The following is a 12548-nucleotide window of genomic DNA, read 5'->3' as shown; positions in this document are numbered from 1 at the left end:
ATGCTTTTCTGTAAATAAATCTTGCAAACTACACATCAACTGAGAAACCCCCTACGATCAGGCACAGCTATGATCAGAGCACTAGGAAGATGTGTTCTTCAGCACACTTTTTGTACAGTGTCACAAGGTGGGAATCTCACTGTCTTTTTAACAAAGTCTGAGAAAAGGCAAGGCAAATACAGGCGTTTTGGAGCCTTCAAAGACGTAGAGAAATGAAATCTGAAAGCAATCTTTACAATATCTGTAACACTATACAATATTTGTCAACAGCTAACACAGCAACATCCCAGTGGCTCAAAGCTCTCCGCTTTACTTGGATTTGTATGTGACGTGTAGGATTTCTAAGTAATCATTTTAGCAATACAATATATAACACCATTAATAACACCTAAAATAATAGTTTTAAAATGCCAGGCTTCTGGGGAAAAAAAAGAAAAACAACTACAGTGAGATCAGTGCTGCTTCTATAGATATGCACCAGTAGACCAAGCAATAAAGAGTTTCAAATCCCATCAAATGCCTGAATATGTAATCTAAAAGCAAGCATCAGTAGACAGTTTGTGATTGCCATTTACCTGGCCATCATATGAGTATGATCCCATATGTCCCGATGGGAAGCCTTTGGCCCAGTTTGTAAAGTAAACTCCTGTTCCATCTGTCCACAGGAACTTCAGTTCATGATTTATATCATTTAATCCAATCCATGTGTCAGTAGGAAAATCTTTCATATGGAAGGTGAGGAAAGCTGGAGTTGAAAAAAAAATAGTTATAATAGCAAAATAAAGGAGAGAAATAAAGAAGAAAAATATTTTCCATGAAAGGTGATTGAACCTAGGTGACAGGCCTCGCTGACTTTAATGGCATTTGGTGATACTATGTATTTTACAGAAATAAAGAAGTTTATTACACAAACAGGTAAGACGAAAGGAAGTGAATTTGACTTTAACAGATAACCGACATATATTTGTTTTTTTATTTCTTTTTGCAACATACTCCAGTTAAGCATCTAATCTTGTACTGGAATTAATTCCAAAAGCATGACAGGAATAGTTTTATAAGGTCTCAAAACACTTTTGAATCCCAGTACTACAACTGATATAGAAATATAATGCTGTGTAGATTACACACATTTTTGATAATTCCTCCAGAGTGCTTATGTTAGAGTGGCATCATACAGACAATGCAACTGAGCACCAACCACTTGTGCAGCTGCATCTATAACAGCAGAACTGTTTCCTCTATCACTGAAATACACACATAGTAGCCTGCACTGCCATAACAAGGAGTAGAACACACAAGAGAGATGCTTTATAATGAGTGTCAGACGAGCAATTAACACAGCTTTGCAAAGTCCAAGGAAATGCTTGATCATCTTAGCTATTGTGGATAGTTTAAAAAAAAAAAAAGAGCAGGCTAGATCAGCTGGCATTCGTCAGCCACTAAACCACAGTTTACCAAATACTCTGCTAAAATAAAATTATCATGTATTTTGCCAATTGCTAGTCAATGTTATGAGCTCACTCTTCTCTAAAAATAAATTTCTTTCTACTCTATTAACCATGCACCTTCTTTCAGTCTTTTAAAATGAACGCAACTTACTTAACATTTCCAGGAGTAAGACCTATAGATATCCATGCCAAATATTAGCATTGCTGCTCTGCAAGAAACTGTAACAAGAACTCAAATCTTTGTACCTACACTATCAGCAGTAATAATAGCTTTATGCATATAACTTTATTGGTCATTTCACTCTTACCTAGAATTCAAAGCCTGCACATAGGTTCTGTTGGATAAGGATTGATAAGCCTTTGAAAGTTTGTCTCTTCATCTCTTCATGAGTGGAAAAAAATTAGCAGTGCTAAGTTCATGTTAGCAATCTAATATGTTAGCTAATTAACTAGTTAAGCTAGTTAATTGCTCAGAGTACAGTGACTTGTTTCTCTATGTAGCTTAAAACAGTATTTCTAAAAAGAGAGGTTATTAACATCTAATCAAAAGCTCTCCTAATTTTTAATTTAAATGTGTCATTTTTATTCAAGCATGAGATACCTGCCCATTTTCCCAGTCACTAATGTGATTCTTGTAATTATTAAAATCAGCTACTCTAGCGAAAAGAGTGATGTAACTGTGTAGTGAGTTACAGCTAGGTGTATGAGCAGTCAAACCTTTGCCTCAAACTGCCGAGAGACAGCATGCTTTAATCTCAAAGGTGCTCTGCTTGAGTTAGTATGGAAAGCCATGCAGTGAGTTAATACCAACTAATGAAACTATATCACTTGGAATGTAACTTGCTGGGTCCAGCTGGCATCATGTGCAGGCAGAAAAACCTTACTAAGGTTGCCAAGATAAGACATGCATTTCTGAGCCAGAATTTGGTAGATTCAGGTGCAGATTTCACTGTAAATTTCTATGCATTGCATGTTGTAGAACCAAAATCAGAGGCAGAGACATTCAAATGTCATCCATATTTACACAAATACAACAACCATCAGTAAAAACTAAATGACATCTCATCTAGTTGCTACAGAACTATTCACAGTACCTTGCACTTTTTCATTAGGAATAGTGGCCAGGTTTCCTCCTAAATTCAAGCAAGCTGTTCGTGCAGCATGCCAAGTGACACGTTCATCTTCTGTAGATCCAAATATTTTGTAACACTAAAACATCAACATATTCTCCATTTATTATCTTTACTTCAACATCTCTTACAGATTGAACATCACTGTTTCAAGCAAAGCAGGAAGGAGAAAAGGTGAAGTAAAAGATTTAAGCAGGACAAAACACATTCTGCACAAATGAGCTTTTGATTCTGGTCCACTCTCTAGGTAAAATGCAAAGTTTCAAGAAAACATTCTTCTAACCAAGACACACTAGATTTGATTTTAAATCAGTAGAAAATAAGCAAAACCTGACTTTTAATCGTCAACTAATATTGGCAAATTCTACAAGACTGACATTAACCCACCAGTTGTTTTTTTTTATTTGACTCTCCAAAACTTTCCACAGTTCTAAAGTCAAGAAAGACAAAATATATTAATTACTGAAATAGCATTATTTGGTTAAAATACAAACCAAAGTGTAAGTAGTTCAAGAACTGTATCTTAATTCTTTAGGAAATGCATAACATAAGGTTTGAAGAAAAGACTAGAGAATGACTTTCATAAACTGCAAGTAAGTATGTTTATGTATCACTTCTAATTAAGTGTCAAAAAGCAAAATAGTGGATGGGAAAACAAAGAACATGTAGACATCAACCAACACTCTGGAAAAAAAAATAACAGTATGTACTCCAATAAGAAACAATATTATTAAATAATTTCTTTGCTTTCTATTTAATGCTTTGACAAACATCCAAGATGCTCTGTATTTGTTATAGTACCTTGTTCTGAAAGGAAAGCCAAGTTGGATTACATCCTCTTGGAGTTGAAAATGTTGTTGGAGGAACTGTGGAATTAATGGAACTGTTGTGCCTTTCACATATGTAGGGATTTGGATAACCACAATTTATATCATTCCAAAATCCTAAATGTAAGATAAAAGGGGGATTGTATGATATCACATTTGGAATTATTAAGCTCAAAATAATTTTCACTCATTCTTAAACCAAGTTGAAAGATCAAATCCCAAGTCCCTCAAGTTTATTATAATTCTATGTCAGAATCTAGGATAAATATGGACTTTATACACGCTGTCACTGGCATTGAAAGCAACATAGAAACAGGTCATAGAGTTTTATAGCAGCACATTAGGCCAGTTTTAATTTCAAAATATGAAAGAGCTGTATAGAAATCATAACCACAAACTTCTATCTGAGCTTCCCCATGTTATATTTAAAATAAAAATAGGAACTGAGAAATGTTAAGTCCTGACTATATTATGGTCTTCTACAACAACATCAAACAGCAAAAGAAAAAAAAAAGAGAGGGAGAGAGAATGGGTGCATTTCAGAAGAAAAAAATTGGAACATGAGCACGTAAACAATGAAATTCAGGAGCAAACACACAGAACTCACCTAAATTTTTATACATGACTACACAGTTTTCATCATTATTTGCAAAGTTAGGTTCATGTGGTGCCCATGCCAAATAATTCACTGGAGTGCCATCCATCCAGCTTAAGAAAAACAATCCAACAAAACACTTATTTAATATAAGTAGGACTGATTTCACATTAAACAAAGCATTTTGCAATATCTTTAATATAGCAGTTCGTAGTCTAACATATACAAGGTTTTTTTACTAGATTGTCTCCCTGCTGATTGCATTAAAATTATTCTCCATGCATAAACATAGTACATGTGCTTACTTTCAATTTACACTATAAGCAGACACTTCTGCAGCTGACAGAACAATACCCAAAATAACTATTCAGGCCAACATGAAAGCTGGACATCATTTCAAAATTAGATAGCACAGATGCTCATCATTTCCCCCATGTCATACATTCACTTTTCCTATTACACAGATAAGAGATTTTAGTTGTAACACAAGTGAAATGCTTGATCATTCCCCTACGCAGAGGAAAAATTGAGATAAATTCAGGACAGAATACAGTTGTACAATCAAGAACACCAAGCAGAAAATATTAATCCCTGGAAATTTTGGGTAAAACTTAAGAACTTTTCATGCACAGGACAGAATTTCATTCAATCACGTCATATTTTTTTTCACTGCTCAATAAATGCAACCATGATGGTTCACATTCACCTACCTTGTCCTTTGATCAACACTCAGTTGCAAACCAATGAAATATGCATCCTCTTTGCCATTTTTCAAGATCTAGAATATAACAATTAATATTGTGTACACTTCCCCTTTCTTATCAGAGAAATTAGTTAATAATGAGTAATATACTATTTATTCATAGGAAATATGAATTGCTATATTTTCTAGCTACAACAGAAAAGTTAAAGCAGATACAGCTGACAGACAAACTTCACCACTGATCAAAAGGTTTGGTTCCTATGTCACTTTTTACAGTCTGACTTGGAAGTCAATGGAATCATCAACTCTTGAACAGTATCTATGGCAGACATAATCTAAAAATACATTTCAAGAAATAAACCCTCCTACGATTTGGATGTCAATTAATATAGGCTTTTGTGTCAACCCACTGACGACATCCTTCAGCAAGGTCAGAAAAAGCTTTAAATAGATTGTATCTGACTTGTAGATTACTGATTTAAAGAAGTTGGTCTGAGGACAGCAATCAGGCTTTTAACTTTCAGACACCAAGGAAACATCATCTAAAAGCTCTTGGCTCATAGTCCACTACTCAAATACTTCACTCCTAATTATGTTCCATATGAGAAGGAGGCAGAAGGACAAACTTGACCAAAAACAGATTTTTAGGTAGACTATATCTCAGATACACTGACAAGTTCAGAAGTCAATGTTCTGAGAGATGTGTGTAAACCAGTACCTATTTTTATTTGTTACTTCGAATGTTTCAAATATTATCTTTCAGTTAATTCACTTGCCCTACAGAATTGTAGCTCAAGAGTAAAATGCTTCTTGCCAAAACGAAGCCAAAAATTAATTAAAACTAAGCATTAAGATTTATCTTAACACATTAGCAATCAGATAGATATAACAGAATCAATGATCTTTGTGGGTCCCTTCCAAGTTGCGATATCCTATGATTCTATAATTCTATGATAATGTGGTCTAGCTGCCACATTGAATGATTTAAGAGCAAAAAAAGGATTTATGTAATGCTTACTGTACTTTTTTCTATACAAAAAAAAAACAACAACTTGTATTTATCATCTATTTTCATCTGCTTTATGCTACTGCCATTTCACCGATTTCACTGCTATAAAACTTGTACGGAGAACAACAGGTTGAACAGGTTTTGTGCACATGCTCATTTGTTCTGGATGATTGTTCCATAGTATTAATTTTTTCTTACATATCGCCAGAGGAACTTTCTTTCAGTTTCACTCTCAATGATGGCAAGGTCTCCAAAGTTCTTTTTGCAAAACTCTCGACCTTTTTCCATTGGAACACTCTCTGTGCTGAAATAATAATGTCTGTCTTCATGTATAACCCATCCATCCTCAGTAGTCACATACTCTGTAAGATAAATAGTAAGCTAACTATACTGTTACTAAGGTACAAGATATGCTTATTAGTAGAATTTTAAAAATACACTTACACTCAAACTAATAGTAAAAGCAAGAACACTTACTGGGTACAGGAGATTCTGTTGGTTCAGGCTTTAAACTTGCACCTGTAAGAAAAGTTTATGACAGTAAACTTTCCACTGTAAGAGAAAATGTTTACCATGATCAATAGGCATGTCTTTTAACATTGAATTTCACATTAGCAATGGATTTAATACCAAAAACTAGAAGGAACTAAGTGGTCTAAATCTCTTCTTTTTGGCCAATTTTAAATGAAAACTCTTGTTCCCTGTTGCTCTAAATATAAGCTGTTCCTAATGTGCAAGGCATTTTATAATACCCTGATATTTTCCTAAATTAAGTAATCGTATTTAGTATTCCCTGAATGCTGAAAATTATGTATGAGGGCATTCTCACTACTCTCTCCTTTTTCCACTTAACAAATACGTGAACTGTGGCTTAAACCAGAGATAGCAGGAATCATAGAATAACTTAGGTTGGAAAAGACCTTAAAGATCATCTAGTTTTAACCCCCTGCTAGGGGCAGGGTTGCCACAAACCAGATCAGGCTGCCCAGAGCCCTATCCAATCTGACTTTGCATACCTCCACGAATGCAGCACACACAATTTCCCTGGGAAGCCTGTCCCAGTGCCTCATCACCCTCTGAGCAAAAAATTTCCTTCTAATATCTAATCTATATCTCCTCTCTTTCAGTTTAAAACCACTCATCCTTGTCCTATCACTGTTAGACTGCATAAAAGGTAAGTCTGTTTCCTGTTTTGTTTTTTTTTTTTGTTGTTTTCTTGTTTTTGTTTTTTTGTTTTTTTTTTTCTAAATACTGTAAGGCTGCAATGAAATCATCCTGGAGCTTTCTCAAGCCCAGTTCCCTCAACCTTTCTTCAAAGGTATTCTAGCTCTCGGATCATTTTCTTGACTCTCCTACTCCAACAGTTCTATGTCCTTCTTGTGCTGGGGGCCCCAGCCTCTTTTTTTTTATGCCAGACAGGGCATCAAAATAGCAGAGCAGAGGGGGACAATCACTTCCTTTGCCCTGTTGCCACCTCCTTTTGGACGCAGCCTGGGATATAGTTGGCCTTCTGGGCTGCAAGCGTACACTGCTGGCTCATGTCCAGCCTTTCACTGACCAGGATCTTCTCTCAGAATAGCTCCCGCTGAGATCTTAAGAATTTCCATAGAGACAATTTCACTGGAAAATGTATACTCCAAGAATTTAACTGGTCTGTTCTAAAAATAATATTTCAGGCTACAGTACATCCCTGTTTGTTTTGGTTATGACATGACAAAGATAGATTCATATATGACATCATTAGCATCTCAGAAAAACAACTTCTAAAACAGGACATTTCTACATAGGTTGCTTCAGATAACAAACTTAGATTTCAAGAGGACCATGTTATAAACTACTAAATGAATTTAAAACCTAGTCAATGTAAAACAAATTATCCCCAAATCTGGCTACATCATACATTTATAGATTAAATTAGCTAACCAAACAGTACCTATGCCAAATAAAGGAGAGTTTTCATACATAAAACTTCAAGTATTAGAAACTATTTTCTTACAACTTGAAGCTCAACCCAGAAAAAGATCCAAAGTAGCATTTATTGGAGAAAGCATGAAGTGAGAAGTTAATGTGAATACTCAAAGTAACAACTCCTAGTTTTGAGGAATCATGTTTCCCTTTCTGAAATCATAGAGAAAGCTCAGTGAGTAGACCCAGCGAGTCACCACTGTCTTTGTAGCTTTGAATGCATCAAAGACAGATAAATCCTTATGCCACTTTCACATTTCACCTTTCACAGAGAACTGGTATGGTAAATAGGTTTCTACTTGTTTTGTTTTTAAGATTAAGTAAAAAAAAAACCAAACAACTGCAATTCTTATCACATTATACAGAAGGAAGCAACAATACCTTTTCTTATCTGGCAGATCCATCCATATAGATAATCACAGTGCCTGTCATTCCAAAGCATGCTTGAATCACCGCTGATCTCTGCACAGAGTTCAATTCCTTGATAATTATTGGGTTCTCCAAAGCCCCAGTTCTCATACCTCACCTATGATAGAAAAGGTTTTGTGAAGATCCTGTAATACAGCACAATTACAAGGGAGAACAGGAAGAGACAGTATCAAAATACAGGCTTAAGATCTGTTTCTACTGTCAGGAAAAAAACCAAACAAACTGAGTTAAGAGGAAACCAGCTTCTCCCTGTAAATATTGGTATTTCAGATTTGTTTTCAGATTGCAATAGGACCACAGTTTAGGTAACTGTTGTTTCTTATCACACTTGGAAGAATATTGATTTTTTTAAGGACATAAATTCTGTGAAATTCATCTAATGACAATGGTGAATGTTGATACTAAATAAGTAAATATCCTACTTGAGTAAAAGAGTGGGACATTAGGGAGAAACAACAAAGATGTTGGCATTTTTCTTGTAAAAAATATTACTGCCAACATAATTTTCCTTTTTAAATTCTAATTTCAGTTTACCGTATGGTAAACTCCTATCAATATATTTTTACCATCTTCACATTAAATACACCCACATCTGTAGAACCATTTTTGCTTCTACAGTTTAACATGCTAGTCTAACATATAGAGAGGTCACAGTGGCCTTCAGTTCCAATGAATGTGGGCCAATTCAGATCAAGATATAATTTGAAAAGAAATACTAACAATAGAATGTTTTATTTTAAAACAAACAAATTTCCATTCATAAGAACATATTTTTTTAATTTCCAGGTATTGAATTTCTTCCTTGATTTAATGCACACTTTCTTATGATTTAGTCATAAAATTCAGCCATGAAATTGCTATTCATAAGCTTTCCTAAAATGAAAACGTCAGAGTGTTGTGATTAAACATAAAATTGTACACAGATATTTACACCACACACTGAAGAAACTCATGGAATGGGAAATAACAGCTGTGAAGAATTAAACCACTGACCGGAGATCCATCACTCCAGACAAAGCCATCATCAGGATTCAGGTAATACAAGCCCATCCAGAAATGCTGGTGGTAAAAACCATTTTTGCTAAACAAAACAAACAAACAAACAAACAAACAAGAAAGAAGAATGTAATAAATATTCAATTTATAAGGAGTTTAAACATAAAAACAAAGTTAATAAGGGCATTACAGTATTTTTAATAGCCTATCATTCACAGCAGTTAATAAGCTATAAAAATAATCCTTAAAGCTGTTAGAAATAATAATGAGTGTGACAACTATTAAAATACAGCTATTCCTAGCTTTTAGCACTACACATTAACTCAGTCAGCTTGAAACACTGTCCTATACAGAATGTGTCCAGACCCAATCCAACTCCTGAAAATCTAATAAGGAGTCACTACTTTTCTATAAGGGTTTCTCTGTTTTCTCTTTAAAGGTATGTGGAGTTTCCAAACACAAAATTACTTGCAGCAACTGAATCACGTTAAAAAATAACACCTTAAACTACTTGTTATCTGCAAGGAGATATGCTTTACTGATTTATCAGAATTCATTGAACCAAAACATATAAATGCAGTGTCTGAGAATTCTTCCTTACTTGAAGGGCTGCAGCATTTTGCAAGGCTTCCAGATTTCAGTCTTGCTTTCTAGTTAGGTACATATATGTTCTTGAGCCCCATCTATACATGTCATATTGCAAGTGTTATCCTTTTACCAGTATTGGATCACATTCAGAAATCTCTCACTTCCTTATTACAGTTCAGGGACCTATTAACTTTATTTACATTCCCCGGGAAGGAAAAAATGAATCTGAAGTTGTCTATGTTTTCTGATTAGTTCTTAAAATGATGAACCAAAACACTGACCAGATCTATCTTACGTTAAACAAACGTCACCTGTAGTAATTTCAAAATATCCACAAGCCCACAGTAAATATTTTTATATCTCATCATTAATGTTGCCTCAGCTAGGTATCTTGCCAATCTCACTATAGCATCAGCGTCTAGGGTGGCTGTTGCTAGTCATACTACAACTGCTATTTTATCAGCACTGTTTTTTTGCTGTATTTAATACAGATGCTGATTATGAAGCCTGATTGGCTTATACTGAAGTAAAAATATATATCTAAAATAAAATATTTCAGAAAGACCAAAAGGGTAATGAAAGTGAGCAGATGAGCACACTACAGATACTCACGCAATAGAACGCCAGATCACGTACTGCTCTTCTTTACCATTAATGGAAGCCAGATCTCCTCCTATACTTCGACAAAATTCTTGAGATTCAAGCCATGTTTTCTTTTGCTCTCCTTTTGAAAAAGGCTAAAGACAGGATATTTTACCACTGGATATAGCAGACCACATAGATCACAAGATCAAGAAACTCAAAACCAAATCACTTAAATTAACTTGTTCCATGGGGATTACAGAAAATTACAACGTAATGTCTGTTTGAAAAAATATATTTCATACAAGCATCTTTGATGCAAGCTAACAGACTGCATTGCTGACAGCAATATCTGCTGCAAATTGACAGGAGAAAGACATATTCGATAGAACAAGGGTGGGAAATTAAGCTCAGAAGACCAGATCAGACTTAAAAAGAGCAAAGAAAATGACAATTTTTTCCATACAAGTGGTCAAGACCCGAACATATAACTCATGAATAAGCTGATGAAACAGTAAGACTATCATTCACCAGTTTTTATTGCGTGCAGGTGTACCAAATAGAAACTACCTTAATTCAGAACTAAGCAACACACTTACTTTGAAACAAAAGCTAATGCGACTGTTTGAGTCCCAGCCTTCTGCACAACTGGGGACAGGAGTTGTTGTAGGAACAGGTGGAGGTGTCACTCCTTCTGCCCACATTTTGCATAGGAATTTCGCCTTTTCCTCACATTTTATTACATCCCATAATCCACCTGCAGTTCCAGTTCTCATAGCAACACAGCCCGGCTTTCTTCCTGGTTGCAAACAGGAATACATAAAAGCAACATTACAGGAGTCATTGAGAACTTTAGAAAACCTCATATTCTATCCTATTAGAAATTAAAGTTTTTGCTGGCAGAGTCAAAAATATTTTTAACTCATGGAAAAAAAGGTAAAAAAAATTTTTGCCTCGCCCCGTATCTGAGATACAGAATTGTGCCTCACATCAAATCACATCAACTTCCAGTGGCTGACTCTAGCACCATCATGACCTGCAATTCAACTATTCTTCCCTAAAACTGAAGACATGACAAGATCTGTTTTCCCAAATTTGTCCAATTTGACTATGATTTAATAAAATGAGCTTGCTATATATAGGTCTACTGCTGTCGTCTTAGTCTACACAGTCTTACCACTCCATCTGACACACAAATCAGAATTTAAGACACTGCAATTGAAGAGAATCAGACAGTCTCCTAAAAGCCTGACCTTCTTCTTTCTGATGTGACCATCTCAGACATGAAAAGGTTTCCCAACTGCACTGTCGCATTATAACAAATATACATATATGTATATATATCATATATATCAAGGCTTCCATTCACAAAACTTAGAGAACTTAGAAAATGAGGAAAACACAATTCATCTAGAAAAGATATTAAGTGGAAAAAAACACTAAATACAAACCATTCTCTTGTCCTTTCCTACAATCTCATTTTCTCTAAGGCAAAGATGTTTGATGCATGCTGTGATTTCCCAGAACTCAAAACATGCACTGAGCAAATGTACTATGTGATATGGCTGAACAGACAGGACACCTGAGCTAAGCACAGAGAGAGATCTTCCAAAGTAGTACATGCAGAACAACAATAAATCAGAAACTTGACAGCACTTTAAAGTTTCTTTCACACTCAGGTTAAAAACCTCATTTAAGCGTCATGCAGGAAGTTAGCATGCTTGAGAGAACAGCCAGATATATCTGAGAGCAATTGGTCTTTATACCATCAGACAGGGGCTATGGACTGACTGAAATAAAAAATACAAGTGGCGAGCAATGTTTTCCAGACACTGTACTCGTTAGACAGAATAGAGTCATAGCTACCAGGCATTTCAGAATTCCAGTGTGTAAACAAGACATGTTCGCCATTAGCCCACTTGAAAGTTCCCTTTTCTTCTACATCTGAAAGTCCAATCCAGAAGTATCTTTCTGTTTTCAGCCCGACAAGGCTAGTCAGATAGGCTTGTTCATATCTGTTCAAAAGAGCAAAACTGTTAAGTTAATACCATGGAATTAATTTTAAAAAGCTATAAATACTTTGTTATCTTCTAAGACTACCTTTGTACCTTATTGTAAGAGTGACATGGAGGGATTTACATGAACAAAACAAATAACAAAACATCACATAATATTTAGTTTGTAAGCCTGAATACCAAAGTATTCTGTCTTCTCTTCCGATGTCCAATATAGAAAGTGGTATAATGGTGAACTGATATGAAATTGGAGTGGATATG

The 12548-nt window shown here is 35.1% G+C and overlaps 1 protein-coding gene across 1 annotated transcript in view; it reads right to left on the bottom strand.

The window, feature by feature from the left end:
* The window catches only part of LOC136045464 (macrophage mannose receptor 1-like), a 48107-nt gene that overhangs the window by 9772 nt on the left and 25787 nt on the right, over positions 1 to 12548 (bottom strand). The window contains exons 11-22 of the mRNA XM_065731346.1: positions 12139 to 12287; positions 10872 to 11071; positions 10303 to 10427; positions 9100 to 9187; positions 8059 to 8203; positions 6190 to 6231; positions 5911 to 6074; positions 4711 to 4778; positions 4013 to 4113; positions 3380 to 3522; positions 2543 to 2657; positions 576 to 745 (exon numbers count right to left, since the gene is read on the bottom strand). Coding sequence (XP_065587418.1) covers positions 576 to 745; positions 2543 to 2657; positions 3380 to 3522; positions 4013 to 4113; positions 4711 to 4778; positions 5911 to 6074; positions 6190 to 6231; positions 8059 to 8203; positions 9100 to 9187; positions 10303 to 10427; positions 10872 to 11071; positions 12139 to 12287 — 1510 coding nt within the window. The remainder of the gene's footprint in view (positions 1 to 575; positions 746 to 2542; positions 2658 to 3379; positions 3523 to 4012; positions 4114 to 4710; positions 4779 to 5910; positions 6075 to 6189; positions 6232 to 8058; positions 8204 to 9099; positions 9188 to 10302; positions 10428 to 10871; positions 11072 to 12138; positions 12288 to 12548) is intronic.

The sequence above is a fragment of the Cyrtonyx montezumae genome, unplaced genomic scaffold (assembly GCF_038088225.1).
Source record: "Cyrtonyx montezumae isolate F1298 unplaced genomic scaffold, pur_monq_1.0 scaffold_14, whole genome shotgun sequence".
In the NCBI taxonomy this organism is placed as follows: Eukaryota; Metazoa; Chordata; class Aves; order Galliformes; family Odontophoridae; genus Cyrtonyx; species Cyrtonyx montezumae.
Note: the sequence above shows the minus strand (reverse complement) of the source record. Positions and strands in the feature narration are given on the sequence as shown.